Source organism: Camelus dromedarius, chromosome 14 (genome assembly GCF_036321535.1).
Source record: "Camelus dromedarius isolate mCamDro1 chromosome 14, mCamDro1.pat, whole genome shotgun sequence".
NCBI classification, from domain to species: domain Eukaryota; kingdom Metazoa; phylum Chordata; class Mammalia; order Artiodactyla; family Camelidae; genus Camelus; species Camelus dromedarius.
In genome coordinates this window covers 13,441,155-13,460,381 of record NC_087449.1, presented here as the reverse complement: position 1 = coordinate 13,460,381, position 19,227 = coordinate 13,441,155, and the positions used below count along the sequence as shown (strand labels likewise).

The following is a 19,227-nucleotide window of genomic DNA, read 5'->3' as shown; positions in this document are numbered from 1 at the left end:
AAATCTAAAACACTATGTTCCTACTCCATCTCTCAAGATACATACTCTTAATATACATATATTTGGTATAAAGAAATAAACATTTTAAAAATGAGATACAGTACTACTTTTAACACAACCCAGTTTAAATCGCTCACTGACTGGCAAAGTCATTCAGACCATTTAAACTAGATCCACTACTACTAAGTGTGGTGCAAAGTAACTCTCGGCCAGCATCCACACTTACTTATCATGAGACAGATTCAAGTATTCTGAGATCATATCCTTTGAACTCTTGTAATTTATTAGTTTTCATTTGTTTTTCACTTTTGAGAAATCATACCAGAAAACATTAATTAACATTAGAAGTTGATCCTATCAGATGAAGAACAAAGAAAGGCTCTTATAACTGAAGTTAAAATGAGGTTGATCAATCTCACTGGAAAAAGATCTTCCATAACAATATTAACTGCATGCTTCTCTTAGTGAAAGTACTTTCAGAATAATATGTGACAATTTCATCAAACTAGAGAAAGTGCAAAGTCTGGAATATTGCTGAATATGATAAGAACTTTGTATATTTGAATTTCAAACAGAGAAAGATGAAGAATATTAGTCAATGTTGGATACATTAATGCCATCTGTAGCTCAAATGAAAGCTGTCGATAAATGTTTGTTTCATGAAGAAACATAAAAGAGGTTTCCTTTCTTACATAAATATTAAAGTACTATTTATATTGCCAAAACGTGGCCAAAAATCAAACATGATTTTTTTTCAGCCTCCTGCTTTTTTTTTATTTCTATAAGAAAATCAGTTTTGAAATACACGTTCTTAATTACCTGCCATCTTACAGGAATTTATCTATCACATTTATAGAAAAATATACTTTAAATAATATTTCCTAAAGTGTACCAATTTAATGAAAAATCTCATAAATGACTTTACTTGCAGGTTTTAGGTACAGTTTGGCTTTATTAAAAAAAAAATCTGTCATGAAATTTCAAATTATCTATTACTCCTGAGAAAAATTATGGGGGTCTAATAACAGCTGTGCCCCAAAATTGGTATCAATCACGAACAATACTGCTAGTAAAGACCTCGTGGCTCTGTCCCTTACCAGGTTCATTCCTCCCCCTGACAATAAAACCTACAGATAATTTAACACTAGTATTATGATGTCAGAATGAGTATTCTAAAAGACTGACAGGCTACAATAATGAACTTGTAAGATAACTACTGGTGATAAAAACACAATGAAATAAGCATAAAGCCTAAAACAGAGTTTTAAAAAATTAACTACATGAGTAAGTATGAGAAGGCCAACCTAACAATAATTCCTGCCATATCAAAATATGCAAATTGATAAAAATGCAAATCAAGCTATAGAGGTAGAGCTACAGTCCACCAGGCAAAGATGGTAGCACTTCCACTGTATCTTCTGCACTAGAGGAGAGGCTTCAGTGTGGCTGGGATGAGTTTTACATGAATGCTCTTAAAAAGGCATTGACAAAGTATGCTTATTTTATATACATTATCCCCAATCCTCATAATAACTCTGAACGTAGAGAGTTACAGATAAAGTATCAGAAAGATTAAGCAATGTGCCTCAAGATATAAAAACCAAAATCTGAATACATGTCCATTCACCTTCATACTCTTTCCACTTATATCAGATTGCCTTAAAGAATCAATCCAGCACCAGAAGGAATATGACAATACTTCATCTGCAGAATATTTGAAAACCATGAAACAAGGCATACCATTATTTCAACAAAAAATGGCAATTTCTGAAATGGGATTACAGACTTATTTTGTTAATATAAAGTCCTCTGCCTCTTGCTTTACCGAACAGTTACAGTCCTAAAGTGCTGTATATAAATCAATTTTTAAAAATTTGAATCCAGTTTTCCCCACTGATAAATTATAAATAAGAACTATTTTATCTTTATGACTAATTAATCATAAATAATCTTCACACACATCTTAAGATTTCTTCTAACCATTTAATTTCTTGATTAAATATTTAATAATAGGTAAAGTAATTTTAAAAACATGCCAGAAGAGCAGCAATTCAAACAGATCCTGAAGATTTACCTACTTTAAAACCAAAATTCTGTATTATTAGGTTTATTAAAGCAAGACAACTTACACATAGAATTTTTTAACCATCCTTTTTTAAACTGATCATTCAATATCAAAAATCTTTTTCTCCTGTCAGTGGTGTGAAGAAACAAATATCATGATTTATTTGAAAGTACAACCTGCCTCAATCTTTAGCATTAAAAAAAGAAAAAAGAAAGTTCCTTATGTACAAATATGTAATTCTACTGCCATCTTCTGGTAAAACACAATTTCCCAATTTTTTATTGTACTCTTAAATGACAAACCTCCAGATACAAAATATCTCCTTCCTAGTACTAGACTAATAAAAGAGAATAGGTAATTTTTATGATTGGCCAAAAATATACTGGAAATAGAATTCTAGAATAATTTTTATCAGTACATATGATATACTCTCTCAATAATGTTAACGCTTATTGAGCACTTTATTATGCTTAAACACAGAAGGGCTTTACAAGCAAAATGAAAATTAATTCTCTTAATAAACTTATAAAGTGGAATTGCTATTCCCATTTTACAGATAAGGAAACTGAGAATCAAAGAAATCAAATGGTTTGCCTGAGGTACACAGCTAGTAAACAGCAGAGGCTCTGAATTCAGAAGCTTACTGAGTCCAATGACCCTGTCATTGGTTATTATGTTGTAATATCTTCTATAATATCAGATAATAGACATTAAGTTAATTTAACTGATTTAGGGTATTAAATCTTAATTTAGTGGAGAAAAGCAACAATATTACAATTAGTAAAAGATAAGTCACAGAACATAGAATCAAAGAGTTAAAAGAAACCTTAAAGGTCCCACAATTACTTTTGCATAAAATTCAGAATTTTATTCCTTAACCATCCCAATGGATTAAGTCCTAATGTTCTGTTTTTATAAATAATACCATATCATTTTTAGATTTTTCAAAATTTAAAAAACTTAGTTTCTATATACTTAGTGTTCAAATTAAAATTAACTTTGCTTTGATAAAGTTAAAAATATTATTAAACAGTAGCTGGAAATTACTGTCCTCAATAAACATATTTACTAATTTATATTCAGAGAGGTTTTACTTATACAAAAGGATATACTAAATTCTTCTATACTATTTATATGCACTGATTTCTTAAAAGTCATAAACCAACTCAATGAATGTTTTTGTTAATTGTGGATAGTGAAATAAATTGTGTAAAAAAATTTCCATGAAATAATCAACATATTATTTTGAAACTGTAAAAATAAGAACTTTTTGCGTCTATAATATGACAAAATTGGTCATTTAACTATCAGGTTTGGTATCTTTATAAATCAATCAGAGCATATCTAATTTATGCTCTGAAATTCGACTTTAATGAGGTCCTCAATAATAGTGACTAACTGTTATAAATAACAACATAAAATAAAATGGCCAAATAAGATGCTTGAGTTAATACAGAATTATACCAATGAGCAAATTAATCATTTTGAAAAACAAAGTAGTATGTAAAATAGTATAGGAGAAATCCTGTCAACTATTGTTTGAGCCATTCTGATGAATCTTTGCATAAAGTTTCATAATCATATCAATCGGTCAATACTATGAGAATTTGATCACAAAGTTTTATATGCCTCACAATCTATTTTTCCCAATTTCAAAATATATGTTTCTACTGAAATGTATGAGTTAAGTTTGATTTAATTTCCTAGTAAACATTATAAATAGAGACTAGAATTCATATGTTCAGTGATATAATAAATAGTTTAGTAGGTCTTTTACATTTCCAAATAAATTTTAAAATCAGTCTGCCAATTTTTACCAAAAAACCTACTGGGATTTTTATTGGGATGGAGTTGATCAATGCTAGAATCAAATAAAATCCCTGAATACAATCAATATTAAAATTAATTGTACTTCTGTATTTGAGCAACAAATGTAAAACAATTTTTTGAAACATCACTTTAAATGGCATCAAAACCAAAACTACTTAGGAATAAATTTAATGAAAAGTGTGGAAGACATCTATACTGAAGACTAAAAAACAATGCAGAGAGAAATTATAGGAGATCTAGATAAATGCAGTGATATATTCACAGATCAGAGGATTCAATGTTGTTAAGGTGTCTATACTTCTCAAATTAATATATGGAGTCAATCCAATCCAAATCAAATCCTGCAGGCTTTTTTTTTTTTTTTTAGAAATTGACAAGCTGATTCTAAAATTTATATGGAAACACAAAGCATCTAGACTAGCCAAAAGAACCTTGAAAAAGAAAAACTGATTCAGGACTTACACAACCTGATTTCAAGACTTATAAACCTAAAACAATCAAGACAGTGTAATACTGGTATAAACAGAAATACAGTTCAATGCAACTGGAAACAGTCCAGAAATAGATCCACCCATACATGATTGTGTGATTTTTGACAAAGGCACCAACATAATTCAATAAGGAATTCAATCTTTTCAATACATGGTGCTGGAATAATTAGATATCTATATGGAAAAAAGTGAACCACAACCCCTACCTAATACTATACTCAAAAATTAATTCAAAATAAATCAACATCTAAACATAAAAGCTAAAACCATAAAATTTTAGAAGAAAATAAAAGAACATCCTTGTGACTTTGATTTAGGTTAAAAATACTTGCACAATGGGCATTAAGCATAAAGGAAAATTTGATAAATGGACATCATCAACATTAAATCTGCTACTTTTCAAAAGACACTAAGAATATGAAAGGCAAACTAAAGATTAAGAAAAAATATTTGTAATACATACACCTGAGAAAGAACTCGTACCCAGAATATATAAAATCTTACAATTCAGGAAGAGAACAAACTCAATTTTCAAAAATTGAGCAAAAGACTTGAATAGACACTTCATAAAACATTATGAATGACCAATAAGCACATGAAATGATGCTCAACATCCTTATTATCAGGGGTATGCAAATTAAAATCATAATGAGAAATTACTACTAGAACTGCCAAAATTAAAAAGACCAATACCAAGTGCAATTAAGATGTGGAACAACTATTTGTGAAAATGCAAAATGGTACAGTGACTATGGAAAACAGTTTGGAAGTTTCTTAAAAAGTTTAAACGTGTACCTCCATATCACCCAGCAAATCTAGTCTAATATACTTACTCAAGTGAAGTGAAAATTTATGCTTGTATGCGAATGTTTACAGTGGCTTTCTTCATACCTGCAGAAAACTGAGGGGGCAAAAAGAAATGTCCTCCAATTGGTGAATGGATAAACTGTACCTCAGCAACAAAAAGGAACAAACTACTGATACATGTGACAACAGGTATGACTCTGACATGCATTACACCAGTAAAAGAAGCTAGACTCTAAAGAGTACAGAATGTATGACTCCTTCTATATGACATTCCAGAAAAGGCAATACTGTGGAGACAGAAAACAGATCAGTGGCTTCCAGGGATATGAGGGAGACATTGTATAAAAAGGGGTGTAAGGAAATTTGTTGTAGTGATGAACTGGCATGGTGATCATCCAAGTGTATGCATTTGTCAAAACTCAGAACTATGTACCAAAAAGGGTAATTTTACTCTAAGTAAATTGTACCTTAATTTTTAAAAACTCAAAAAAAAAAAAAAGAAAAGAAAAAAAAACTATAGCTCCAAAAAAAAAAAAAAAAAAAAAGAAAGAAAGAAAAAGTACAGCTGCATACAACAGCTTAACCAAAAACACAGTATTAGCAAAAGAGTCAAAATATAATGTACAGGGATACATGTTTAGATGATGTAACTAAAATAAAGAGCAAGAAAGTAAATTCCATAAAAATTAGTATAATGGTGAACTGTGAGAGGGACTGAGAGGGCAGAAATTGAGAAGGGGCACAAGGGTTCAGGAACCTTCTGGTGTACCAGCATCATTCTAGTTCTTTTTCTGGTCATTATATGAGCAGTTGCTTTGTGATAATTCATTGAGCTATCATTTATAACTCAGAGTAAATTATAAAATAATAAAATAAGAATATATATATTTTTTAGAGGCAGAAAGCACTCCTGGATTCATATCTTGGCTTCACCATTTGTTAGATGTGTGACTTTAGGCAGGTTTCTTAACCTTTCTCAGCCTCACTTTACTCATCTGTATAATGGGGAAATTACACATGTTTCATAAAGTTATCATGAAAACTAAATGAGATTAATTTATGATTTTTTAAATGAGATTTTCCTTCAAGGTGTCTGCCAAGCTCCCACGTCCCTTTTGGGGGGTTTCGTCTTATCCACATGGGATGGGTCCCTCAGTAGTGATTTTGTGTTAAATGACCCCGTTACTGCCCATCTGGGTCAGAGGTGGCTTTGACTCAAGCTGAGCTAACCAAGAAGCCCTCTGGGGAGCTTAAAATAGGGACTGAGCAAGTTATTTCTGTATCTGGGCTTCATCATAAACAGAATAGATACAAATCTCCAGAAGAGTAGTCTGAACACATTCTATGCCCTACATGGCCAGAGCAGCAGCGAACAGGGAGATGGAAAGAGTACTGCCCACGTTTCTGATTGATTTCTGGTTCCTGATTCCAGTCTTTTACTGGAGCCTACCCTTGGGTTCCATAAAACACCGAATATCTGTATAAATAAATATCTTTAAGGAAATAATGCTAGTTCAGGTTGGATTCTATTATTTACAAACCAACAGTCCTAGATAATGTGTTACATAAAGCAAGAAGCACATAAGAAAAGGCTCAAAATCTGACGACTGAGGCAGCAACTGTCTGACCTTTGACCTCCCATATGCGGTGGGCACTTCCTTACCAAGCCTCTGAAAGAGTCCTACTCTGGTATTCAAAACACACACTGACCTTGATAAGCCCATTTTTGACCCTCTGTTAGAGACTGGTAAGAAATCTGTAAGAAAAAAGTCCAGTCTCAAATTTCCTTCTAGACTCAAAATTTTTCAGTTGCTAAAGACCACCTCAAGAGAGAAAGAAACAACCAAGATAAAAGCTGGGAGTCTACAGTTCCTATTGTCCTGGATTCTAATTTTTTCTTGGGCAATGCCTACAGAATTGACTTCTACATTTTGGTGCCTGTATTTTTATATTCTCAAGCTAAAGGCTATTTTCCCTATATAGTTAGGACTCAGTAACGCTGTCAAGGACTTATTACCAGATTCTAGAAAGCCCAACTCTTTGAGGAAGGCAGGCTGTTTTTTTGTCTGCGTACTTAACAAAAGTCAACCTATGTACACTCAGACAAAGCAGTTTAGAACGAAGTTATATAAGCTAAGTCCTTCTTTCACATCATTTGTTCTTGCAAATAAATGAAAAAACACAATTAGTTAAGACATGCGCAGAAACAAGTGTTGTTTCTAAATATATTGCTATACCTTACTCAATATCTAAGTTTCAGAAGACATATGAAAACCAATTATTTCATACAGTTACTTCGGCCAATTTTATGTACTAATGTTCTCCATCATAACTGATTTTAGTTTGGGTTCCTCTAATATACAAAACATGAAATATGGACAATCTGAACAAATGAGCTCCATTGTTTTCCATATAGGTAGAAAGTAATATTTTTAAAGGTTTAACTGCCAATTTTCATAACAGTGACCGTACTGATATTTTTAATCTAAGAAAAAATATGTATACATACCATAATGTCCTTAATAAAGTTGCTTTTCATGATACCTGATCTCTCATGAATGTATTTTTCTCTAAACAAACATCCAACTGCCATTCATATTTGCATATAAATAGAACCTACATACGAGATAATATTTGTATCATCCATGTAAAAATTCCTGGAACATGTTGGTAACTTAATCCTCCTAAATTAATTGGAAAACCCACAGCAGTAATTAAGAAACCACCTGTTAAGCAATGTTCTAAATAAAGCTTATTTTTAAACACTAGAGGGCGCTCTAATTCAACAGTGCCTGGTATCTGGCTTAAACGCTTAAAATAATTTTCTCCTTGATTAAAGGTAAATGAAAATAACTGTCAGCACCAACAGTTTTTTGCTTTCAAACTAATACATGGAAATACTTTATGAGACAAAATTCCATCTTTCCAGAATATATTAATAAAACTTGGTAGAATTTCACTGAAAGCATTTTTATTATATAATTATTACATACTTAATAATATGTTAAGTGGAAAGAATAGAAAATAAGTACAGAAGTAGTATAAAGATGGTCCTCGCCTATAAAGGAAATGAATGCAATATTCAGATGATTAAGAGAAGGTGCATCATATCTTATATCTTACAGGCTTAAGTTCAAGGGCAATTACAAAATGAATTTGGTAAGACATTAGCTCAATTTTAACTTTAGTTGCTAAGTATTAAGATATAGTTTAGTTTAGCTATTTTATAAAAGTAATGTGAAACTCAGTATTTAAATAATAAATAAAATTGATACTGCTTTCAAGTATCATCTGCTGTCTCAAGAAAATACTTTTTAAGCCAACAGCTATAGAAAATTGAAAAAGAAAAAAAATCCAAAGCTTTGAATACCAAGAATAGGAAATATTGATAATAATACAAATTTTAAATCTTCATAAGAAATGCATTTGATGTTATTTTTTGAATTTATTTCTAAAGCATTCACAAGCTCAATTATAAATCTTTAAAATTTTCAAAATTGAGAGTAATTTACATGTTGCCTTTTGCCAATCCAGAAAAGTACCCTGGAGTATGAGTTTCCAGTAGAGAGTATTAAACAATCACAAATAACAAAGTTTAATGGCTACTAAACTATATCATCTACATGTTTCAAGAAAGTGGCTATTAACTGAGATACTACGTATTCCTAACAAAGTATTTTGCCTTTAAAAATGTTTACAGAGAAAAAAATAAGCAGATCATTATAAGTATTTCTAAATTCACGTCCGTAAAATCAACCAGTTTCTCTCAGTCTCTCTCTCACCCACACGTACACTTACTGCTCACTCACAGACAATTCAGTCCCTAAGAGGGAGAGCCTGGCTTATACCTCCCCCTCTCATTTCTTTCCCTAATTAATAACTAGGAGTCCCCAAAGAAATCCTAAACAGCAGCACGTGTTGATGGGGGGCCAGTCCAAATTTACAGTAGTCCCAGATACACTGTTCAAAAGAAGACAACACGAGGGAAAAGGCAGAGATGGGACAGAATCAAGCTACAAATCACCCAGACTCCAGGAACCAAAATACATGGCAGAGAACTAATCAGACTGCCGGAGCCCAGAGAAATTCTGGAAATGGAGGCACTGTGTCACAGTTTGAAGTATACATTTGGCACCTATGTTCTCTTGGCACTCACTTCCCCTTTATGTTTATCTGCCTGGCATCTGCCAGGTTCCTAGGGCCTTATTACACTCTAAATGCCCAGCTGCCAACTTCCCTATTCAAGTCACACCCCTTAATACCTTCTACTACAATAGGTGGCAACATACACATTCAATAAGGAGTATTAATGTTTGCAGTGGTCACATACCTGCCCCATCAGAAGGTCTTCTGAATCATTATATATACCTCTACTTACGTTTCTGAGACAATTGTGGGAAAGTTTTAGTCCTTTTTGGCAAGTCTGAATTCACACTACTACAAACATTGTATTTTGGATCTACAACATAATCCTAATCATGATCTTAGCTTCCCGTTGAAATTTATAGCTTTTGCCCATAAATTCGAAAAGCACAGGGCTCACATAAAACGAAGAATGGGTAGAAATGTGACTTTATTTATAAATACCAATTTTCATCTCTTGATATTATGTTACATAAAAATTTACAAACCATGAGACCAGAATGCTCTATCTGAATAATAATTTAAGATGAATACCTGCTTTCCATGATTCTTGAATCTGGCTGCAAACTAATAGTCTCTGTTGTAATTTCCACTTTCCGTACACTTCCAAAGAAATCAGTTATCAGGACGTTTTTAGGATCCCTCTGAAAAAGATCCGTGCGATGTCCAGGAGTAGACACACACAGACTTTTGGGGCATACCTGAAACTGAAAAACATATATATATATATATATATAACAATAATAAACGCACACATGCCTACATATAGATACAATTTTTATTAAACCCATTAACACAATATGGTAGACGGCAGTATATTTTTAAAACTCTCCCAACCTAAAGAAGCTACTGGTTCTAAAGATTAAAGTTTCACTGCTATTATAATATTTGACATTCTAAGAAAGCCATATAGACATCAGAAATAGGTGATAAAACTAGATGCTGACCAGGGAGGGAAAAAACACTCACTCTTTTTTAACATTGTGCTACCAAGTATATCCTGACCCTTTAAATTTATGAGAACTCATCAACACTCTGACAACAGAATTGCTTTTTTTTTCTGCATCTGTATCCATCTCAGTGGGATGCTCTACCAGAGCATTTTTTTTAACATTTTGTAATCATGACGCTTCATTCAAACTTTAAATTCAAATAAAATATTACATAGTAGCCCAATATATAACAAAGATGAAAGCAGAGATGCTCTGGATTGCAGGAAGCTAAAGCATAGTATCCCCCTTGCTCTCCTGCTGTGAACCTGTGTAAACCATTCTATATAACGTTCCTAGTTTACCCATGATGAAAATAAACCTAAAGCACCTCAAGACACTCGTGCTCCAAAGAATACTCTGAAAACCACAAGTTCATCACCACACAGATCTCACAATAGCTTTTATGTTAATCTTATCGCTGATATTCCACATCAGCAAATTACCAAGGACCCTTGCAGGACATTTGGTCCATGCCAAATGGTCCTTGATATTTGGCCCAGTCCCAAACAGGTTCATCTGGCATGAACCAAATATGCTCGTGGTTGCCATGTCTGTCATATATACCAGGATATATCAGACTTCCAAGAGTTTCATACAGACCCTGCATAAAGAAGGCTTAATGTTACTTCTTATTTGACAACATTTCCCATGTAATTTAACATAAGAAATAAGCCTAATTAGTTTAACATCTTCCATTTTATAAGGAGAGGAAACACATCCTTTGAAATGTTCTAGGCACCCTCTGAAAAACTTCAAAGATGGTTGAGGTCAAAAGACTTCAGTTTTACAATCTTATTTTAGGGAAATTTGTCAAAGATATGAAAGGTTTGGACACTTGAAGAAACAGGATCGCAGAACAATATAAAACAATACTTAATTGTCTGTTTAACAGATGAAAAAACTTAAGTTCCAGCTTTACACATTCTTTTCAAGTGCACATGGAACATTCTAGTTTTACAGAAGTACACTATTGATAATCAAGATTAATTTTTAAAACCATTACAACAACAAATCAATTTTAGCCAGCTTTATAATAACAATTCAATTTAACCAGTGATTACAGAAGGTAAAATTCTCTCTCTTCAACCTTCTGTATACCTTTAATTTGTCCTGCATAACCGAAGTTCTAAGTTTAGACAGAATTATCTTCACTTCCCTTAACACAAATGCATCTTTATTCCTCACACCTTCTCTTAGCCAAAAGCACATCCTGCTTCTCCTTGCATATGGAGATGTTTCCCAGATTATTTCTAATAGCATTAATTACATTATTAGAATTTTAAACCTTTAAAAACCTTAATTTCTAATGAAAATTTAGGAAGTAAACAATTGTGGACTATCTCTTACATTAGCATTCTACAGCTCGGCAAAATTATAAATACCTTTTTATAACTTCTAGAAACATGCTTTCTGATAGAAAATTTCTCAGCATGGCACCAAACAAGCTTACTAATAAATCCAAATTTATCTTTAGTTTCTCTATAATAGGAAACCAAAAGTAGGTAAACCTATGTGCAGTAACTAATAGTTCAGTATTTTTTCTAATTTTGGAAGATCTAGATATTCAATAAATTTCTAGCATTTAATTTAATCTTAGCAAAACTTTAAGGTTTCAGGTTACTAAAAAGATTTGGGAAACTAATTTGAAAAGTTTGACTAAATACTTTTTAGCCTACTTACATTTATTCAATTTACGTGCTCTTAACCATTGTTGAATTACTTACGAAAATTTCATTATACCCAGTTATTTTTCTTGCTGACAAATTTGCAAGTCTAGGTAAAATAAAAGTATTATATTTACTACTGATAACTCCAAGGACGTGTCTGTTTTAATTAAGCCAAAAACCTTAAACTAGCTTTTATTTACTAAAGATTATCTTAGATCACATGATCTTGAAGAACATTTTAGTCAGTTTCTGCTATATTTCTGAGAACTTTGGAATGCCCAATCTTTACAAGTTTGTCTTCAAATCACCTAAATAGAGCTCTTTTACAAAATAATTTTGCAATACCATCCAGAGGTAAAAATATATACATATGTGTGTGTGTATGATATATATATATATCTCACATACCTACAACATACATGTAGTGATACAGACAGACCTTATAGTTACCAAGATTTGTGGAGAAGACACTTAAGATATTTTTATCAGCCAAATTACCAAATATTGCTTCCCTTTTTTTTTTTTTTTTTTTATGAGAAACAACTGCATTTCAAAGAACGGCTCTTAAGTCCCAGAAAAGATGTGGATAGGAAATCTATATCACAAAGACACAAATTAAGGGCAGAACAATTCTGTTTCCAAAGGCCCAATATCTACAAGTATTTTGAGATAAACAGAGGAGATTTGAGGATTGTTGGAATGTTTCTTTCTCTGGGTATATCTAGCTTAAGAGTATTAGATCTAAAAAAATTCTTACTAGGCTTTAAATAATTTTAGTTCCTCTAAATGTTTAAGGGAATTTAGCAATGTACCCAAAAAAATCCCTCCTTTTCAATCAACTCTACGAGGGGCCCATATGATCATGTAAGTTGATATTGAAAATTTTGCATAGGGCCTTGAGAATAATGTCTTTTCCAATGTCCTGGCTGATTACAATTTAAACATTGATCTCTGGGCCAATATTTTGATAATGAGTCCTAAGAAGGTAAATGGGGGAGGCCTAGGCATGGTTTTAGATACCTTTTGTGTGTTTAATTTTTCATTAGCCTTTTGCAACAAATCTTTTAACAAAGTTATTTTGGAACTTTGAAAGCTTCTGGCAACTTCTGCATACTCCTCAAAATAGGTATTCCATTTGGTCTGTGTGACTGGGGAGACCTCGTTTTTAAGTGAACTTTTTAAATGACCTTATCTATTTGGAACGTTCCTCCTTAACAGCCAATGTAATTCCAAGTTGATTTTAGTAAAACTTTGCCATTTTGCTAAATAATTACAGCTTCCAGGATCACAGTTCTTAAAAATAAAATAAGCAGGTGTGTTGGAAGGCAGTGTGCTCAACTATTTGGACATAAACAATCATATTTCTTTTAGTTAGGCCCTTGGTCCTCTCAGAGCCAAACTAATACCTAAGAGGGACTTGGGGCAGGAAACTGTGTAGCTTGTTGCTCAAAATTTTCTTGAGGTTGGCAGGGGTCCCAGATGTCAACCTAACCTATTCCATGACCAACGTATCCTAACATGGGAGTCTTTAGGTTAGGTGGCAAGTGCTCTAACAATTTTTAAATGTCTGACCCGTACCCACCTATCTTTAGAGATTTTTGGCTTCCAAGATTCCCATTAGCAATGGCCTTTACTTCATGTGCACAGAAACCAACAGTAACAAAAACAAAAACAAAAGCAAAAAAAAATAGAGACTGGGAAAAGGACTGAATCAGCAGACCTCAAAGAATGGGACTTTTATTATACTGAGGTATGTTCTCTCAACTCCCACATTATTGAGAATTTTTATCATAAATGGATGTTGAATTCTGTCAAATGCTTTTTTCCACATCTATTGGAATGATCCTATGATTTTTAGCCTTCATTTTGTCAACATGATGTGTCACAATGATTGATTTCCAGATGTTAAGCCATCCTCACATCCCGGGAATGAATCCCACTTGGTCATGCTGTACGATCCTTTTCATGTATTGCTGAACTCAGTTTGCAAGTATTTTGCTGAGGATTTTTACATCTATATTCATCAGAGTTATTGGCCTGTAATTTTCTTTTTTTGTAATATTAATTCTTTTGTTTTGGTGTCAGGGTAATGTTAGCCTCATAAAATGAATTTGGAATTATTATTTCTTCTTCATTTTTTTCGGGGGGTGAATAATTTGAGAAGGCTAGGTATTAACTTCTTTAAATGTTTGGCAGAATCACCTGTGAAGCAACCTAGACCTGGACTTTTGTTTGTTGACTTTTTTTTTCATTACTGATTCAATTTCTTCACTAGTAATCTGTCTATTCAGATTTTCTATTTCTTCATGATTCAGTCTTGGAAGACTATACATCTCTAGGAATTTATCCAATTCTTCTAGGCTGTCTAATTTGTTTGCATATAATTGTTCATAATATTCTCTTATGACCTCGTATTTCTGTGGTACTGATTGTAATTTCTCCTCTTTCATTTCTGATTTTATTGATTTGGGCTTTTTTTTCTTGATGAGTCTGACTGGCTAAACGTTTGCCAATTCTGTTTATCTTACATAAATTCCAACAGGGAAGAATATGGGAAGGCCTCCTGGAGGAGGTAGGATCTGATTCGACTCCCAAAGAATAGATAGAAACTCAATATGTGAATCTTAAAAAAGTACATTTCTGGTAGGGAACTAAATATGAGCAAATACTTTAAAAAGCCACCATTCAGCATAGCTTTTGTGCTATAATCAAATTAAGCAAATACTTACAAGGTCATTCATATTCGTTTGGCTAGCTGGATTAATTTCCTCCAAAAATTCCAAGACATAAAATGTGTATCTATCCATAAGATGGACTCCAATTGCAGGATCAGGTTGATGCTATGAAAAAGCAAAGGGAACAAAAAGATATACGTCTAACAGAGAGCATCATTATAACAAAATGTTTAAACTGTAATCAAAATTTCCTTCTAAAGTATGAAGAAGTCTAAGAATAAGAAATAACAGATGTATTCATAAGGCATGCAAGTGATTTCAGAAATAGCTGCACATTCCAGAGATAATGCCATTTACAAACGGGAAAAAAAAAATGCACCTACCGAGAGCGAATCTTCTCCCACTTGGCTACTAGCTAGAGCCATTATGTTAGGAGAATAAAATCTCTCATACATAGACGCTCCTTGACAAGTATCAATAATAAACAGTAGCTCATTGTAGCTGAAAGAAAAGTGATAACATCCTTGACATAAACCATGCCGTTAATCACACACTGATTAATATTTTTATAATACTTCTACAACATGTTTAAATCATGTATCATTTCACTAGCTAAAAACTTGAGATTTTTCTGTAGAATTCACAACACATATTTGATCCTAGAAAAATTAAAGGTATAATCCTGTCCAGGGAAACCACCTCAGTAGAACGCAGTGACTGTGCCACAAAGTGGCTGCCCCAACTCTTTCCCCCTTTCTTATCTATGCCACGATTCAGAATCCAAATGAATATTCAATTCAATAAACACTAATCTAGCACCCATGCCATCCTAGAAATTGAGCCAGGTTTAGGAGAATATACATATGTGACTTAGTCACCATACTCAAATATCTTAAAATCTAAATAGAAGACAGACACAAACATATAACTAAATTGGAATGTGATGAGTGTTACAAATATTTATTGAGGTCCTACAATGTGCCTGACACTGAGCTGGGGATACAATAGTCCCTGCCCTCACAGAGCTTAGAGTCTGACAAAGTCAGAGTGCTCCGAGAGCACTGAGAAAGGAACAGAGGGAACTGTAAAGAAAGGCAGGTCAGGGGAAGGTGAGATCTGACAAGGGCAATGAGGGGTGAGTGTTACTTTATCTAAGAAAGGGAATAGCACATTCCAGCAGGGGGAAAAGCCTGTATTAAGGCACCTAAATGTAAAAAAAAAAAAAAAAAGTATAACTCTTAGGGGAAAAGGAATAGTACAGTGTAGCTTGGATACAGAGTTAATTTGGGGAAATGGAGAGAAATTAGTTTCAAAAGGGGAAGGCAGATCTGTAAACTACATTGTAAAAAGTCTGGATCTTATCCTATAAGTCTGAAGAAGCCATCAGAGGCTTTTTTTAAGTGAAAGAATAGCATAACTAGCTCTGCATTTTAGAATGAGCTGCCTAGCTAGTGAAGGTGAAAATGGGGAGCAGATAACGTTTTCTCAGAAGCTATCTCTCAGATATTGGATCTCGGTAAACAGCTAACACTGCACCGAGAAAAGAAAACACGGGATCATAAGCAGTAATACCTAAGCAGGTGATAGAAGGCACAATTAATATGACATCTGTTATGAGCCAAAAATCTGTGGGTACCCCCGGGGATCAGAAACTCTGAAGCTATGAGAAGCAGCACAATTACAAGCGTAAGCTCTGGGACAGGACCACTTTGATGTGAACTCTAGTGCCAGCGCTCACGAGCTGTGCAGTTGGGCCAATTACTTAACCTATCTGTGCCTTAGTTTACACATTTGTAAAAATGGGAATAAAAATAGTATTTGCATCATGCAATTGTTATTAAAATTAAACAAAATAATACATGTATAATACAATATCCAGCTCCTAGGATACATTCAATAAATGTAAGCTATGAATAAAATAAAACCAGTACCAAGCAAATGCTTCCTCGACACTTCTATACATTCTGCTTATGCTTATAATTCAGCATTTAGAATATTTAATTTGTAGCACAGTTGTATATATATGTTTGTTTTCCATTAGATTTTAAATAATCTGAAGGCACAATAAGCATCATACTCCCCTCTGTGCCACATGTTTAGAAGGTAAGCCATAAGTATTTATTCAAGGTATCAAGTTAAAGGCAGTTCAACTGCTACTTTAAATTCACTTAAGTTCATATGACAACTTTCAACAGTCACCTTCAACTTTCAACTTTCAACGGTGCTTAACACAGATTACTAACAATATATCATCCTTAATGTGAGTTGTTACAAATTTTGTACTAAATTCAGTATTTTTTTTCAAAGAAGAAATCATGTACTGCTGTTACATGGAGGACCCAAGAATGTGCAAAAGGTAAGAAGTACAAGACGAAAAATAAACACATGTTCATAATCCCCCTAAATAATGGGGAGTTTGGTTGGTAAACCTCTTATTTCCTCCAAAAACGATGAGAAGTAACAAAGTATTATCTCAAAAAGTGAACTTTCTTTCATGTTCTTTAAGAAACCCAAATTTTTCTTTTAAAAAGAATTCAGTTCATACTTTCATAAAATACAATAAAACTATTGCTGTAATATGCAATTGCTAAACAAAAGTTTAAAAAACAATTCATTTCAGTAGAAATAACAAACAAATCTACAGGCAGAAGAAATAACTTATTAAAATAAGTTTAAATCTCATAAAATAAGATTTATAAATCTACTAACCATGGAAAAATTAGGTACTAATTTAATTTTCATAAGAAAAGTAGTCATTTGTCAATTACCGTCTTTTCTGCCACATTTGTTCAAAAGCATCTGCAAGTTCTATGTTGGTTATTTCTTCAGAATCCTGAAATTTCAAGAAACCATTTCCACCATGTCCTTACAGGAAGAATCAAAAAGATCAAATAGACACATTTTTAATGCAAATTACATACATCCATCTAAACATTCACTTCATTCATGACAATATTTTAATATCGCTTGTTATTTCATACCTTAAAGTACTGTAACAACAAATTTAATTTTATTTTCTGCTTTACCAATTAAAAAGAGAATAGATAGACTGTGTTAAAAAAAATAGATATAATATATTTAAGAGTTTTTCTATCATTCAGTTTTAGAAAAGTACGTTTATGCTTTTCACCAGCTCCATTATTCTGTCAGAAATGAGTTTCCATAGATAAAAATTTCTCAAATACCACACAAACATTTTTGGTGAGAAAGGAGCTGAAGACACTAGCTAGTACCATGGTAAGTAGCACTATTCACAGTGTTTACGTAAAATGCTAGACCACTAGGAAGTGCAGTTCTCACCTAAAAATGGATATCTTTACTACCATCAACCCATGAGAGTTGACCAGATGATGATGACATTTAAAATGCATGATAGAGCCAGTCTGTCTGGATTTAAATGCTAGCTTTACTACTTAATGACCGTGTTATCTTACGCAACTAACTGAATTTTTCTATGACTCAGTTTCCTCGGCTGTAAAGTGAGAAATTTGTCAGCAAGACCATCGTTACATGCCTATATAGCTCCCTTATGCAGACTTTTTAAAAGTACCTCCTACTGGGTATCAAAGTAGAAAAATCTTTCTATTTCAGTGCTCGTTCTGAATATATGCAGTCCTGTGAGTTCAAAAATGGTTAGTGCCTATACCTTTGTGGGGGAAAAATAAAATCTCTCTCACATTAGTCACGACTCTGTGGCAGGGCACACAGCTGAGTAATTGTAAGCATATACCAGACCTCAGCTCCCACTCTCACCCCTAGCCACTTATGTGCAGTGTGCAACCCATACAACCATATATGACAGCCCTGATCATCAGCACCTTCTTCAGACTGCTGTGAGGATGAAATGAATTATTACAGACAATGATTAAGAATATTGTCTGATATACAGTAAGCCTCAATAAATATCAACTATCACCATTTTTATCTTCATATTATCATAAATACCGAAATTCTGTAAATACCTGTCATATAAATAAGAATATTGCTCCTATCATCAGAAAGAAGACGTTTTGACCGAGGAGTACTAGATGGGATCCTCCCAGTTAACAGCCGTAAAAAATTCTCCACAGTTACCTGAAAAAATGAGAAATTAGATAAAAATAGAACTTCGGGAAGCCTGATAATTTTTTTTTTTTTTACTTTCAAAAACATTCCTTCTTCTTTCTCTATGTATTACTCAGCATAATCTGAATATAAAACTCAGAGAAATATAATTCAATTAAAATATATTTATTTAAATATATACCTCAAAGTAATTGTTTCCATTTTTTAAAAAATACTAAAAACTAACATTTAAAAACTTGAGGAAAAATAAATTAATTATAAATTTAAAGTTTAAATGCTATAGAAAGTATTGCCAAAAACTTAAAAATTGTTAATCTGTCTTTGCAGGCAATTCCTTGGGAAAATACAAAAAATAGACAGTTATAAATTCAGCATTATAACTACTGCAATTAATATGTGCAACTACTTAGTCAATTCTAGATTAACAATGAAAGACAGGTCCATAATAAATCATAAAAATAAAACCATTAGGATAGATCTATAAATAATCCC

At 32.8% G+C, this 19,227-nt stretch overlaps 1 protein-coding gene across 1 annotated transcript in view; it reads right to left on the bottom strand.

Annotated features, from left to right (window-relative positions):
• PIGK (phosphatidylinositol glycan anchor biosynthesis class K) overlaps positions 1-19,227 on the bottom strand; it is an 86,102-nt gene that overhangs the window by 41,202 nt on the left and 25,673 nt on the right. Inside the window, exons 5-9 of the mRNA XM_010989051.3 lie at positions 18,633-18,744; positions 17,439-17,535; positions 15,054-15,171; positions 14,725-14,835; positions 9,871-10,043 (exon numbers count right to left, since the gene is read on the bottom strand). Coding sequence (XP_010987353.1) covers positions 9,871-10,043; positions 14,725-14,835; positions 15,054-15,171; positions 17,439-17,535; positions 18,633-18,744 — 611 coding nt within the window. The remainder of the gene's footprint in view (positions 1-9,870; positions 10,044-14,724; positions 14,836-15,053; positions 15,172-17,438; positions 17,536-18,632; positions 18,745-19,227) is intronic.